The sequence below is a fragment of the Semicossyphus pulcher genome, unplaced genomic scaffold, assembly GCF_022749685.1.
Source record: "Semicossyphus pulcher isolate SPU_LCO1_2020_fin unplaced genomic scaffold, fSemPul1.0.p SCAF_14, whole genome shotgun sequence".
NCBI lineage: Eukaryota > Metazoa > Chordata > Actinopteri > Labriformes > Labridae > Semicossyphus > Semicossyphus pulcher.
This window is the reverse complement of record NW_027211648.1, coordinates 5,785,924-5,800,644: the sequence shown is the minus strand read 5'-3', so window position 1 is coordinate 5,800,644 and position 14,721 is coordinate 5,785,924. Positions and strand designations below refer to the sequence as shown.

Genomic DNA, 14,721 nt, shown 5'->3' with positions numbered 1-14,721 from the left:
TCATCCTCAGAAAAAATAAAAAACAAAATGTTAAACTAAAACTTCAGATAACAGATATTGATCTCTAACAATATTATATCTGTCAGATCAAATCATAATTTTTGGTTTATTTCTCACTTACTGCACCTGCTAAGTGAGTCAAAATAAATGACCTGGAAGGGAAGGACATAAAAACAAATTGAAACCTATACTCGCTTCAGACTTCTCTGTTTTCAAAGGAAGTGAAAACAGTTCCTTTAACTTTACGTGCAGTGTTTGAGGGCAGCTGTGTGTGCAGCTTGTGAGCCATGTTCGGCTTTCTATGATGCTTTGAAAGGTAAATGTTTTATTATATAAATCTAATTTGTGATTGGAAGTTTTATAGAGGCACTTATACTTGGGGGACACGCGATTAAATGTTTTCTGGTTTGTGAAAAAGTTGATTTGTGAAATTGTAACGGCCTTCATGATCATTGTCATAAAGATGCTTAAACACCACCGGACACACAGCGTGAGAAACTTGTAGTATTTAAAAACTGTATAGTCCCTCTGAAAATAGACCTGCTTTTCTTCTCACATCACAAGAGTGAGGTCTCAGAGGAAATGCGCAAAGATGCAATGCATAGGTACATAAATGAAAGCAAAAAATACGTGCTTGACTTAACCAACATCCTGACTTCAAATGCTATTCACATCTTACCCTCGGTTTAGTGTTTCGTCGACCTGCTGCACAGACAGATTAACTACACAGCTGTGAGTCTTGCTGGAGGAGAGATGTATTCGACACTTCGCAGCTGTTTTCCCTGCAGATCCTGCAGACAAGAGGGTAAGAAGAACTGAGGGTTATTAACATTATCAACAGTGTTAATGATAGTAGTCATGGTTTACAGGTTTTTAACTGGCAAACACTGCCCAGATAAAACAGTTTATTAGAATGATACACATCTTAAAATGTACAATTTTAATGTTTGGTATATGACTTTATATAGTCTGTGTAAACATATGTTGTGCTCGTATAATTTGTCTACATAAAAAGCGGACTTCTCAATCACAGTGAGACAAATATAACTTCAATTCAGTTAGTTCTTATTTTCAGTTAAGTACGTATCCCATGTTTTGAGTGCAGAACAAACATACAGAATGCTGTCTTATATTATCTTCTAAAGCAATAAATACACTTCAATCAATCAATCAATCAAATTTTATTTGTGTAGCGCCAAATCAGTTATCTCAAGACACACAAAAAGAGCAGGTCTAGACCGTACTCTTTGTTATGTTACTCAGAGAGAGACCCAACATGGATCCATCATAAGTAGCACTTAGCAACATTTGGCACTTAGACAAATGATGACCACACAGGGAAGACAACACTGTACGAGGTCAGGACTCAGAGCTAAAAATATGCAAGGACATCAGAAGGTCACGGTTAAACAACACTCCTGATCCCATCTAACCTGGAGAAACCGTGGTCTAAAAATCCAAAAAACACAAGTGAACATGTTTTGTCAACAGGAAATTGAATTAAATATTAAGGGAATATGTGATTTAGATATTTCTGCATTCAAACTACTCAGAGGAACTTTTGGTTTGGGTTGATTTTGGCGCCCCCTGTAGACAAAGCCTCTTATCTCTTTGCTGATTTAGTCCTGTACCTGTTGAAGTGGTGGTTTTTAACAAAAAATATCATCCTGCTTTCTGTAACAGTCATATGCATCACTCACTTTAAATTTTTGCCCTGGATAACGTAAACAAAGGCAGCGTGCAGTTATTCGCTACGTCTGACACCTGAAACCAGCAGAGTAACCAGAATTAATTTCAGTCTGTTTCATAACCAGTGAAAAGCTCCTCACAGGAGATTGAAGTCAATCTGTAAAATGTCTACAATCCTGTTGTTTTACCTTGTCATGTTGGTTGCAATATAAAAAACTCTCACAAATAATCAATCGATTAGGGGATAAAACAAACAAAGAATAAAGCAAAGAGTCTGGGGTGAAGGAAGTACTAAGTTTATCATCAGTTTAAGGGGTTACCAATCCTAAATTGGTGCTGGATACCTTGACCTGTTGGTGGCGCTAGAGAAACAGGAAGTGGATCAACAATCCATGAAGGTGTAGTAGTTAAGATAATTCCCTTTTAGCCAAAGACACAGGACCAATATTGCCTCACTTCTGGTGTGGCTAAAAAAAAAGTCCTGCTTGTGTGTGTGTGTGTGTGTGTGTGTATGTGTGTGTAGCAGGAGGAGCCTACTGCTGCTTTAAAAAGATCCTCCAGCTCAAAGCAGATGTAATGCTTAGAGCTGCGACGGTGAGATAAGGGTGAGTAAATGCTGCTGGGGGAGATAGATAAAACAAAACAAAACTGAACAACTGAGTTTTATCTGCCTGCTTGGACTGGATGACATGTCTATATAAAGTTTCAGTGTCTTATTTTATTTCAGTGCTTGTAAAATTGTATGTGTCAGGACAGGCTGAAATTGTGTGCCTATCACCTCTAGAATTTTGATTTACAGGACCCAGTTATGCAGTGTAAACATATTCTCTGATTTTTGTTTGCTGGATTTCTTTATTTGTTATTTCTGCACTTTTTTATTGGTATTTTTATGCTTTAAGTTGTATGCTTTTATATATACTGTAAGGAGGCTGATGATGTAGGTCTCTCTTTTGTTTTCGTATTGAGACGTAAATATAATACTAGTGAACCTGAAATATATCGCTATGCTCAAAAAGCCTAAAACGTGTTCAGCAAAGTTTTATTTTGAAAATAACAACAGGAAGCGTACTATAAAATAGAGTAAATCATTTTAAATGCAAAACACGATAGACATAGAACAGAGCTCACTGAAGCATTTAAAAGTAGTGACACAGGAGACGAATAAGTCAGCCAATAATAAATAAAATTGTGATTTGATAATCATCTGAAGTACAGCTTGCTAATGAAGCTACCAAAAAAAAAAAAAGCAGTTAGCTGACGTTAACATTCAACTTTATCCATTCATTTACATTTATTTTGTTCCTTTTCTGATCAACTTTTGCCGTCTTTTTGTCTCCAAAGCTTTATCAGAGGGTTGCTCACACTGTTGGAACCGTTTCATCTCCTGGATAAGGATGCGGACCGGGCCGGAACCGACTGAGACAGACGGTCTCGAGAAGAACTGTCCCCAGGATCAAAGTGGGAGACCTACGGGAGGAAGACGTTTCAAACTTCCAAAGTTATGGGGAGGCCAAAGACCTCAAAATCAGGCTGTTGTTAACCCCACTGCCACGACTGATGGACACCACTCACCCAAGCAAGAGGAGCGTAAACCCGGTCAGTCAAATCAAAAACACTCTGCTGTTTGTTCGCTAACGTTACGATAATCATCCTTTGCTAAGTTAACGCTTATAGACAAACGGTAACGGTTGAAGGAGCTGTAGCCCACCAGTCCTTAAAGATAAGTGTATTTGTGTCCAATATAAGGTTATAAGATATACAGTATATGTAGATATATATCTACGGTACAGTAGGCTATATATGTATAAGATAAAAAAATGTATTAAACTGACATACTGAAAATCCATATCCATTTATTGTTACTCAATAAAAATAACTGTAAGCTGCAGTCCTTTTTAAAATCTGTTTTCCTTCTAGCCATTCCAGGAGCTTAAGATGTTTAATTTTACGATAAATAACATCAGCAACTTTTCTCCCACAGTGGTCCTCACAGTTGAGCAAATCCTTGATGGACAAGCCATACAACACTTGTGTGAGGCCAGCAAGCAGCTGATAGAGAGAGAGGAGCGTCTGTTTGATGGGATAATGGAGAGAGATTCACTTACACAACACGCAGAAGAAGTGGACAAGCTTGCTGTAGACTACAAAAACCTGGAAGGCCTTGTCCTGCAGACTCTGAGACTAAGCCTCGGAGAGGTCAACGTGGAGGCTCTGACGTCTGCTGTGAATGCCATAAACCAGGAAATGGACCAGGACCAGCGGTGGAAAAAGAGGAGTAGGTCATCACCTCCCTGGAGGCAAAGTGACTTGAAGACACTCCACGACTCGACGCTTCGCAGCCTGGTGGAGGATCGTATGGACAACCCCTCAACGCCCCCTGCTAACCAGGTGGAGGAGTCATCTGTACATGCGGACATCCACAGCATGGGCAGGCAGCTGAAGGAGGACCTGCTGTGTGTAGTGAGAGTGGTGCAGGGATGCTACCCACCCGAGCAGGACATCTGTAACTTTTACGCCAGGTTATACCACCAAACCTTCAGTTCAAGACTCAGAAAGATCGCAGACTTTGTATTGGAGCACAAAGACCGCACTTTCCTCATGCGCTGGGTTAACGAGTATTATCCACAGTAAGTAAAGACTTACTGTCTCTTTTTTTTGTTTACAATGGGTTGACATTGAGAAGTAGACATTTCTGTGTCTAATGAAAGTGGTGATATTTGCTTTCTGTGTCAGAATCCTTCAAAAGCCGGAGCTGGCTGCTGTTATCGATGCTGATGAGTTGGGAAAGCTCCTGCCTGAAGAGATACTGAAACCTCTGGAGGAACAATACCTGAGCAAACAGCAGGTAACCTGAGCTGCTGCTTCTCGCCTTAGTTTAATTTGCTGTTTTTCATTAGATTTGGGGCATGTTTGCTGTTATCTTGTTTTATTTTGGTCGGGTTTGGACTTTTACCTGAGCTTTACTTCGTTTCAGGTATAGTTCTGGTATTTTAGCATCATCATATCAATCCTGATTGTCAGTCCAATAGCTCCACAGTGAGATATTTCAGCAACTACAGGTCGTATTGGCATGAAGTTCATTGGGGATACTCATGGTCCCCAGTGGATGAATCCTAATAACGTTATGAGTGACAATAGCATGTTGTTGTTCATTCAGGATGAGCTAAATAAGTACATCAGCCATGTCCTGGTGGAAGCAGAGCAAAAGTGGAGAACAGGAGAGGAGCCGACAAGAGAGGACGGCTGCTTCGTCAGTCACGTGGCCTACGACATAATTCAGGTACAGTACCAGTAAGGGAACATGATATTAAAGCTGCTATGGTTGACATTTTAATAATAATAACAGTTTGAAAACGATCTGACAGTGTGAAAAAGCTTTAAAAACCCACCTTACACTGCCAGGTCAGCAGCAAACAGTAGACAGACACAGTAAGAGACCAAAGAGCAAAAAGGAGAGTGAACTTGCTTATTTTGATCATGAGACGACCAAATATAAGAGATAGTATTTACCTTTGTCCTATGCTCGTTGGCAACAAGGAGAAAGGACTTTGAATTATTAATATAAAGTCATTCACTGTCAGTGCTAGGTCACGAGGGGCCTTGCAACGTGAGAAGTCAAGAGGGACAACTGTTTATGAATGCCGTCATTGATCTGTTTTCTCCCTCTGCCTTTAGCTTATCAATGGTATGGTGTCCTCAGCTGAAAAAGTTGTGGGAGACCGGCACAAGGCCCAGAAGATAACGTGCCAGCTGAAGGATTTAATGCAGAGGTAAGAAGACTTGATTTAATTCTGTATAATGTGTAAGTTTCCTCACAGCAAACAATTTAGAACGGAAAATCATCATTCGAATATGTTCAGTTTTCAGACCTTCCACAACACCATCATGAAGCAGAACAAGCCGAACAGCAAGCCGGTCATCAAGGCGAACCTCGGCTGCATCGCACAGTTCACGTATGTTTCTGACACTATGAGACTATATTTACTTCACATTTAAAGAAGACAAACCTGTGAGTTAATGTGACTTCTGTGTGTCTCTCTGCAGGGAGGTCCTTAACAACAGGAGCCATCTGTTCCAGGAGGATGTGCAGAGAAACTGTTTGCAGATTCTGTCTCACATGAAAGAGTCTGCGCACACTTATTTATTAAAACCTGTGCACGAGGCCCTCAAGGTACTTTCATTTACAATAGACACAACAACAAACTCTGCTCTCTGTGACGTCTGCTAAAAGCTAACATGACTGATTCAAGAAATTACTTTGCCCTTTAAATAAAAATAATGCTATACATTCATGAGCCGTTTTAAAGATTGAAATCTTTGTTTGGAGCAAAGTAAGAAAATTGGAGCGACACATATTTGAAGGAGAAGCACCAAATTTCCAACAGAGCAAAATACTAACAAACACAACAACAGCAAAATAAAAATCAGAAAACCAAAATAACCTTTACAACAAAGAAAGAGAACTGTTACATTGATTTGTAATTCTAAATCAATAACCCAGTTTTTTCACTCAGCATATCTGCTGAAAACACTTTAAATATTTGTCATTTGATTTCACATTCGATGGTTCTCATGCAAAAATGTTGACATCTAATGTATTATGTCTGTACCTCACACAGCCGCAGTACAACAAGCTGGGAACCAACGACTGGCTGAATAAGCCCCTGTTTGAGAAGCTGCTGGACAGCATTGAAAATGAGCTTCAGGATCTTCAGGGCTCCATTCAATCCTGTCACCAGGTAGACTTAAGATACATGAAATACACTGATCATTTCGATTTAAAGCCTCAATAGTTAAAGTATTTTAAAAGAACATTTCCGTTCAGGGAGCCATTGGTTTCTGTATAACCATACAGTATGAACGTCAATTATGCATGTTTACGGTGAAAGATTGATCAACTCAAGCAGGTTTCCACAGTCTGCACACAGATATTTAAGCTTGAAAACTCTGATACACTGCGGTCAACTGTGTAAAATACGATGCAAAGTGTTTATATTCTCATGAAATAGACTAAAATATGTCAAATTATTTCTGTTGTTCTTTGAACTCATTAGAGTAAGAATTGATCATTTTTTTTATTTCTTACTATATGTGTCTAATGATGATTTGATTAATTCCAGGAGCTGATTGGTCAGCTGCACCAGGAAGTGACAGCAGAATACTTGAGGAAGCTCCTAAAAGGAAAAGTCAAACTGAAGAACAAGGAGCTGCAGCATAAGGCCTACGAGACGGTCAAAGACAACGCAGAGAGTTTGCAGGATTTCTTTGGAAAAATGGTGAGTCACTGAACTGACATCAGAGTGAGATTAACAGGGGAACATCCAGTGTAAAAACAATACTCTGCCTTCACAGGGGTCAAAGGAGGATTGGTTGAATGAAATACTGACCAAGATTGCAGAAGTGCTGAAACTCCAAGAGCTCCCGGCCATTCAGATGGAAGTAGTATCACTTGGAACTGCTTTTCCAGACCTCAGGTGACCCACATTTTTTAACAAATATATACAACATATTTGACACAGATGTGCAGTGGTATTATTTAGGCATGCTGTCACAAGTCTAATGAGTGAGTGGTTTACATAACATTTGGCTGAGCATAAACAAACCCACTTCCCAATAGAGCTGAGGGACAACAGGAAGTAAAAATATGTCAGATGTTTCCTGGCAGCAGGATGATAGGAGGATTTTCTCGGGGAGTTTCCTGTGTCTGTAGAAGAGCTTTTATGAGACTTAAACTAAGAGGTCTGGCTCTTTCCAATAGGACATAAAACGGCCAACCAACACTTATAAATCTCATTATTTAGCATTTGTGATCTCTGTGTTTAATCCATACACAAACCAACATTTAAAAAAAAGACAGTTATGTTGTAGAATGGGGTGTGCTAGGCTGCCCACATATTTTAGGGCATTTAGTTAATGTAGTCTGCAACAATACGATTAGTTTAACATTTCTGAATGTTAGTCTTATAGTTGTATCTTTAACATGTGACTTTATTTAAGGTTGAATTATACTCTATAAGGTATCTGACAGTGTAATATAACATTAAGTATCATAATCAAAAGTTTTAAGGGGAAGCGTTCCATCACAATCCATATAGACTAATAAATTATATTTTATAAGCTGTCTTTTGTACAATATTATTTTAAAAAGTAAACAACAATGACATGTAGTGGAGTAGAAAAGGGAAATACTCAGGTGAAGTACAAGTACCGGTACCTCCAATTGTTCTTGCACTTGAGCTATTGTACTTATTTACATTCCACCACTGCAGCTAACTAAGCAGAATGTACAGATAAAATGATTCGATTATGTTTAAAGTATTTTTTATATCGGATCATTTTATCTAATGTAACACCCATAATAAATCATATTGCAGTGTATTTCTCTGATTGTAATAATAAACTATGATGTGTTAAAAATGTTGATTTGTAACTTTTTCCTTCCTTTTCTTTTTTTCCTGCAGTGAGAAACACGTGTCAGCCCTGCTCAAGCTCAAGACCAACATCTCCAAAGCCGACAGGAGGATGGTCAAAGAAACTCTGTCGGATAACTTGAGAGAAACCGGCGCAGTCGCTAATCGGCCATTTTTCTCCAAAGTTCAACGTTTTTAAGGCTTAGATTTGTGAACTTGACACTGGTGTTACTGGTGTCACTTGATGTTTAGTTACTTTATGAATGAATAAGCTGAAGCTCACATTGTTGCTGGTCAGTATGGTGCTTTTTACTGCTAAAAGATTAGGTCAGGTCTTTTCTCATGTATTTTTGCTTTTTTTCTGAGTACTAAAGACCACATTGGTGTTTGATAGCGTTAACTTTTATGTCAAATCAGTGTTATACTTTTATTTTTGTACATACTGTACATGTGCAATAGAGAGAGAGAGAGATCTCCAGCTGTAATTTATATAGTTTTGATTTTTATGTCACGTCTTTCAATGTACAGAATGTTGTAAGAGTAACTTTTAAATGTAATTTAAGTTTATAAATAAATCTGGTGAAACCTTTGTGATTTGACAGTGATTTCCTCTTGAGAAGTACATTTTAGCTAGCTTATTCCTTTACATTTAACTTAAATCAATGTTGGTTCAAATGGAGATATAAATCATGATTTCTAGTGGTAAGACTTTATTGAAAGTTTATGTTAACATACACTTATTCGAAACAAAATAAAAAATCACGTTACACAATAAATTACTGTACGTACACCTTTAGGCAGGGAAAGTCAATGTTGATCTGCATTTAGACAGTACACCGACCAGATATGAGTAATTATACAACAGTGAGCTCCGACCAAGTAATCTGATTGGACAAGAGGCATTCCAAGAGTGGAGATATAGAGAACAACATCACTGGGACTTTTCAGTTTTGTTTTTTTCCAGATGTTTCTCAGGGTCTTATGTCTGGAGACGAGCTCTTTCACTGCCGGTCAGCTCCTGAGCCTCACTCAGACACTCCTCCTACAATCACAGCTCCATCAGAGACAGATTAAGACCTCGATCAAACTTGCATTTCTAGTTATAATTCTGGAATAAAATCAAGTCACATTTTAATTGAATCACTGCAGTAAGGAGCATTCATCATTTTAAAGACAGAATAAAACTGTGTAGGTTCACCTTTGGTGATCTTCAAACTTGTGCAGCCAACAAAACTTTCACAGATCATTTCTGAAGCTCCTTATTGATATGACATTATTAGGAATGACACGTCAGTGATGATTTACAAATATAAACAAGTCTGTCTCTGATGAAGCCGTGATTGTCGGAGGAGTGTCTCTCTGAACATCACCAGCAGTGAAAGAGCTCGTCTCCAGACACAAGACCCTGAGAAACATCCACAACAAACCAAGACTATACTTTCAGGGATCATTTCTTTAGTTGTTGACTTGAGAAATGTGTTTCTAAAGAGTTTGGTCTCGCTGCCCACGATGAAGAGTTCAGATGTTTCCTTCAGACCAGGAAACTGGTGGGAAGACTTTGTTTGTTCTCCACTGTTGAAGACTGTTCAGAGTTTGTGAAGCAGACTCTGATGGAGGAAACATGATCTGAGTGGAGGCTGAGCAGTTGTTTAAGTAAAAGAAAAATATTCCAAGTAATTTTTTGAAGGGTTTTTGCAGGTAGCTAATGATTGTCTAGGTGATGGATTGAAGTTGGCTGGACCCGATCTTTGATTAGAGTTGTTTAAAGTCAATGTTCTGTTTAGGCTGATTATAATTTAAGGAGTTTTGCACACAAAAAACAATCAGCTGTTTGAGGAGTGAAGAAGAAGATGATGTCAATCAAGCCAAAGCAGTGAACATGAGTGAGCTTTAAAGCAGGCAGTGTTTTGTTGTGTTAGGTCGAGAGACTCTGAGTTTGTGTTCCAACCGAAGTCGCAACACTCCAACTGTTTCAAGAAACATAAAAATGTGAGTCAAAGAAACCAACAATGATAAAAAAAAAAAAACATTTTAGATAAGAACAGTACATAAATTATTGGGCATGAAATTGCAAATTCAACCATGTTACTACTCTTACACCAAAGCTCTTAAAGACATCAAAATATTTGCTGTTTGAACAAAAACAGCTCCACTCAGACCATGTTTCCTCCATCAGAGTCTGCTTCACAAACTCTGAACAGTCTTCAACAGTGGAGAAGAAACAAAGTCTTCCCACCAGTTTCCTGCTCTGAAGGAAACATCTGAACTCTTCATCGTGGGCAGCGAGACCAAACTCTTTAGAAACACATTTCTCAAGTCAACAACTAAAGAAATGATCCCTGAAAGTATAGTCTTGGTTTGTTCTGGATGTTTCTCAGGGTCTTATGTCTGGAGACGAGCTCTTTCACTGCTGGTGATGTTCAGAGAGACACTCCTCCGACAATCACAGCTCCATCAGAGACAGACTTGTTTATATTTGTAAATCATCACTGACGTGTCATTCAGAAAGTGTTACCTGTCTTGATGACAGCACAGGTGTTATTTCAGTGAGCACAGAGGAGACATGTCATTCCTAATAATGTCATATCAATAAGGAGCTTCAGAAATGATCTGTGAAAGGATTGTTGGCTGCACAAGTTTGAAGATCACCAAAGGTGAACCTACACAGTTTTATTCTGTCTTTAAAATGATGAATGCTCCTTACTGCAGTGATTCAATTAAAATGTGACTTGATTTTACTCCAGAATTATAACTAGAAATGAAAGTTTGATCGAGGTCTTAATCTGTCTCTGATGCTGTGATTGTAGGAGGAGTGTCTCTCTGAACATCACCAGCAGTGAAAGAGCTCGTCTCCAGACATAAGACCCTGAGAAACATCCAGAACAAACCAAGACTATACTTTCAGGGATCATTTCTTTAGTTGTTGACTTGAGAAATGTGTTTCTAAAGAGTTTGGTCTCGCTGCCCACGATGAAGAGTTCAGATGTTTCCTTCAGAGCAGGAAACTGGTGGGAAGACTTTGTTTCTTCTCCACTGTTGAAGACCGTTCAGAGTTTGTGAAGCAGACTCTGATGGAGGAAACATGATCTGAGTGGAGCTGTTGTTCAACTGTGAAACAAACAAAAACCTAGATGCTCGTACATTGTGTTAAACTTGAAGCCTTATTAATGCTGTCTTGTCTTTATGTCTTCTGTGTGTGTTTATTGATTGTTACTTTAATATTAATGAAGCCAATACACAAGTAGCAGAAACTGCAGTTCACTTCAGGATTCACCTTAAAATGTCTGACTTTACATCTGAAATTAAGAGTTGAACTCCTGGTCCAAAAAAACGTTTTCTCAATAAATAAATTCTGAATATAAACATCTGAACGGGACATAATTTTCCTGTATATCTCACCAGTTTAATAATTCAGTCAGTCAGATTTTGCTCTGAATCAGACAGAAGTGTAAATGGGGTAATTAGTGTTTGGATTTTGGTGACTTCAAACAGTTCACTGCACAGCTCCATCCAACTTCAACCTGAGCAGGAGTCTAATCAACCAGTACAGTGCAAACACCTGTGTGGGTTTAAAGGAGCCGTAAAGACTCGCACAGGTGTTTTTAATTAATGTTGCCTGATTAGCTCTCCTCTCAGGGCCTGTTCAGAGTATTTGAATAACATCTTTTCTCTTCTAACAGCCTTTGTTGAACTTGTACAAGCAGGACATCACTGACTGTGTCCGAAACCGCATACTCACGTACTGCCTACTACATACTCAAACAGTATGTACTGCATACTGCCTACTAACCTGACTATTAGGATGCCGTTGGCATCATACTCAGAGCCGTCTTCTCCGTATCACGTGACTTAATCGTTTACGTATGTCCGGTCTGATCTCCGGTCCATCTCCGCTATAGTAGAAGCTGAATAGCCGCAATGCATTTTGGGGCGGTTCAGTACAACCAGTGAGCTCCCGTCTCATACTCAAACATCCGGGCCGATCTAGTATACATCTGGGTATTTCTCGCACACACAAAATTGCATACTATGAGATGGGAACGCACGACATACTCAGTTTTACGTCGAGGTTAGTATGATTAGTTTGATAGTATGTGGTTTCAGACACACCCATTGACTACATTTGGAGTTGAAAGAGCACAGACAAACAGATTCATCTCAACAACATGTTTCGGTAACAGAACAAACCTTTAGACGTTGTTTTGAACAGATAAACAGCTCCACTCAGATCATGTTTCCTCCATCAGAGTCTGCTTCAGAAACTCTGAACAGTCTTCAACAGTGGAGAAGAAACAAAGTCTTCCCACCAGTTTCCTGCTCTGAAGGAAACATCTGAACTCTTCATCGTGGGCAGCGAGACCAAACTCTTTAGAAACACATTTCTCAAGTCAACAACTAAAGAAATGATCCCTGAAAGTATAGTCTTGGTTTGTTGTGGATGTTTCTCAGGGTCTTATGTCTGGAGACGAGCTCTTTCACTGCTGGTGATGTTCAGAGAGACGCTCCTCCGACAATCACAGCATCAGAGACCAATTAAAAATTTCTGTCACACCAGGATTTCTGCAATTTTGGACTTAAATCAAGTCATTGTTTAATTTGAATTAATGCAGTCACAGTGCTGTATTTGTGAAGGTCATGTAAGTGTGAGCAGAGTTCATCTTTACTGGTCTCTGTCACAAAAGATTTACGCTGCCAACAATCCTTTCAGAGATCAATTCTTCAGCTCCTGAGTGATATCAAATATTTAAGGGTGACATGTCCACTCTGTTTTCACTAAAGTGAAATCACAACAAGTAACATTTTCTGAAAGTTACGTCAGTGATGATTCACAAATATAAACAAGTCTGTCTCTGATGGAGCTGTGATTGTAGGAGGAGTGTCTGAGTGAAGCTCAGACACAGATTCATCTCAACAACATGTTTCGGTAACAGAACAAACCTTTAGATGTTGTTTTGAACAGATAAACAGCTCCACTCAGATCATGTTTCCTCCATCAGAGTCTGCTTCACAAACTCTGAACAGTCTTCAACAGTGGAGAAGAAACAAAGTCTTCCCACCAGTTTCCTGCTCTGAAGGAAACATCTGAACTCTTCATCGTGGGCAGCGAGACCAAACTCTTTAGAAACACATTTCTCAAGTCAACAACTAAAGAAATGATCCCTGAAAGTATAGTCTTGGTTTGTTCTGGATGTTTCTCAGGGTCTTATGTCTGGAGACGAGCTCTTTCACTGCTGGTCAGCTCCTGAGCTTCACTCAGACACTCCTCCTAAAATCAAGTTCTCCTACAAACAAGTTGAAGTTGGAAGGAGCTGTGCAGGTAAGTAACTGAAGTAACCAAAATCCAAGCACTAATTACCCCATTTACACTTCTCGCTGGTATAGTCTTGAAGGAGGAGTGTCTCTCTGAACATCACCAGCAGTGAAAGAGCTCGTCTGCAGACATAAGACCCTGAGAAACATTCAGAACAAACCAAGACTATACTTTCAGGGATCATTTCTTTAGTTGTTGACTTGAGAAATGTGTTTCTAAAGAGTTTGGTCTCGCTGCCCACGATGAAGAGTTCAGATGTTTCCTTCAGAGCAGGAAACTGGTGGGAAGACTTTGTTGCTTCTCCACTGTTGAAGACTGTTCAGAGTTTGTGAAGCAGACTCTGATGGAGGAAACATGATCTGAGTGGAGCTGTAAGCAGATGTCTCACTTCAGCCAGAGTTTCATAACTTGTTGTTGCTTCATCTGCAGTTACAGCAGAGAGAGATTCAGAGACTGATTTGTTCCACGTCTTTTATTAAAAAAAGATTAAATAGGTTTTACACATTATTATTTCTGTATTATCTCTCCATTTAAACACTTGATAATCTAAAACACAAACAGTTCACACTTATATTTATATGCCATTCCCAATGTTCTTGAGACCTTTGGTACCTGATAAAAGTGACAAAGCTGATTTAAACCATCCTGAGATGCCGAACTCTTCCCTGCCCCCAGCTGATAGAAATCATACGTACATAAAATACACAACATGTGCAAAAGCAAATCACATCAAACTAGGTTCAGCAGTGTTTGTGATCAGACAGAGATTTAAGAGAAACAGATATCAGAGGCACAAAAAGGTACACAACACAATCACAAACAGGGTTTGTCAAGTTTCTAACAATTATTACAAGTTGATCTGATGCTTTAACTCAAACATGACGTCTGAGAAAAACAGAATAACTCTGTTGCAAAACAGTTTTGTTGAGAAAAAACCTCCTCACTTCCAATTCATTGCCTCTTGAATCCGACTTTAATCTGTTACATCTGCTGAAAGCATCAACTCACACAGTTACACAATCTCCTCACCCCCACGAACATTGAACTTTGCACAGATTAGTTTAGTTTCCCAGGAAAACTTTCCTCACAATGCTGGAAACTCAGATGAACACTTTATTGGTCACATTTAATCCACTTTGTAGGTCATAAAAAATGTGTGTTAAAGGAGACATTAATGAACATGTTTTTGCTTGGAGAAGAACAGGAGTTAACAGATCTGTTGGGCCACAGTTCAGATTGTTATTTGTGTCAGTTAATGTCTCATTAGATTCATTATATACTTGATTTAAACGTTATTTATAGGATAAGGCT

General features: G+C 39.0%; 1 protein-coding gene and 6 non-coding genes across 8 annotated transcripts; 4 read left to right on the top strand and 3 right to left on the bottom strand.

Moving 5' to 3' along the window:
- The first annotated feature begins 251 nt into the window (after positions 1 to 251).
- On the top strand, positions 252 to 8,688 carry LOC138591254 (tumor necrosis factor alpha-induced protein 2-like). Of its 2 annotated transcripts, XM_069661786.1 has the most exons (13): positions 252 to 316; positions 691 to 805; positions 3,031 to 3,285; positions 3,671 to 4,316; positions 4,423 to 4,534; positions 4,847 to 4,969; positions 5,365 to 5,459; positions 5,550 to 5,642; positions 5,734 to 5,860; positions 6,309 to 6,428; positions 6,810 to 6,965; positions 7,042 to 7,163; positions 8,151 to 8,688. In XM_069661786.1, the coding sequence occupies exons 2-13, from the start codon at positions 754 to 756 to the stop codon at positions 8,296 to 8,298; spliced, it is 2,049 nt and encodes a 682-aa protein (XP_069517887.1). In that variant the 5' UTR covers positions 252 to 316; positions 691 to 753; the 3' UTR covers positions 8,299 to 8,688. The 2 variants fall into 2 exon arrangements, with proteins under 2 accessions (XP_069517887.1, XP_069517888.1); XM_069661787.1 differs by lacking the exons at positions 252 to 316; positions 691 to 805 and adding an exon at positions 2,276 to 2,294.
- An 839-nt stretch (positions 8,689 to 9,527) lies between these two features.
- On the top strand, positions 9,528 to 9,734 carry LOC138591854 (small nucleolar RNA U3). The gene has a single exon (XR_011308096.1). It is a non-coding gene; the product is annotated as a small nucleolar RNA U3 (small nucleolar RNA).
- A 513-nt stretch (positions 9,735 to 10,247) lies between these two features.
- On the bottom strand, positions 10,248 to 10,454 carry LOC138591845 (small nucleolar RNA U3). The gene has a single exon (XR_011308087.1). It is a non-coding gene; the product is annotated as a small nucleolar RNA U3 (small nucleolar RNA).
- A 534-nt stretch (positions 10,455 to 10,988) lies between these two features.
- LOC138591848 (small nucleolar RNA U3) lies at positions 10,989 to 11,195 on the top strand. The gene has a single exon (XR_011308090.1). It is a non-coding gene; the product is annotated as a small nucleolar RNA U3 (small nucleolar RNA).
- Positions 11,196 to 12,318: 1,123 nt separating this feature from the next.
- Positions 12,319 to 12,525, bottom strand: LOC138591890 (small nucleolar RNA U3). The gene has a single exon (XR_011308129.1). It is a non-coding gene; the product is annotated as a small nucleolar RNA U3 (small nucleolar RNA).
- Positions 12,526 to 13,068: 543 nt separating this feature from the next.
- LOC138591878 (small nucleolar RNA U3) lies at positions 13,069 to 13,275 on the bottom strand. Its single transcript, XR_011308118.1, has one exon. It is a non-coding gene; the product is annotated as a small nucleolar RNA U3 (small nucleolar RNA).
- A 296-nt stretch (positions 13,276 to 13,571) lies between these two features.
- LOC138591847 (small nucleolar RNA U3) lies at positions 13,572 to 13,778 on the top strand. The gene has a single exon (XR_011308089.1). It is a non-coding gene; the product is annotated as a small nucleolar RNA U3 (small nucleolar RNA).
- Positions 13,779 to 14,721: the final 943 nt, after the last annotated feature.

Coding starts and splice junctions, on each gene's coding strand:
- LOC138591254 (XM_069661786.1), top strand. CDS start 754: ATGTATTCGACACTTCGCAGCTGTTTTCCCTGCAGATCCTGCAGACAA. Junction 4,317..4,422: donor GTTAACGAGTATTATCCACA/GTAAGTAAAGAC, acceptor TTTCTGTGTCAG/AATCCTTCAAAAGCCGGAGC. Junction 5,643..5,733: donor GGCTGCATCGCACAGTTCAC/GTATGTTTCTGA, acceptor GTCTCTCTGCAG/GGAGGTCCTTAACAACAGGA.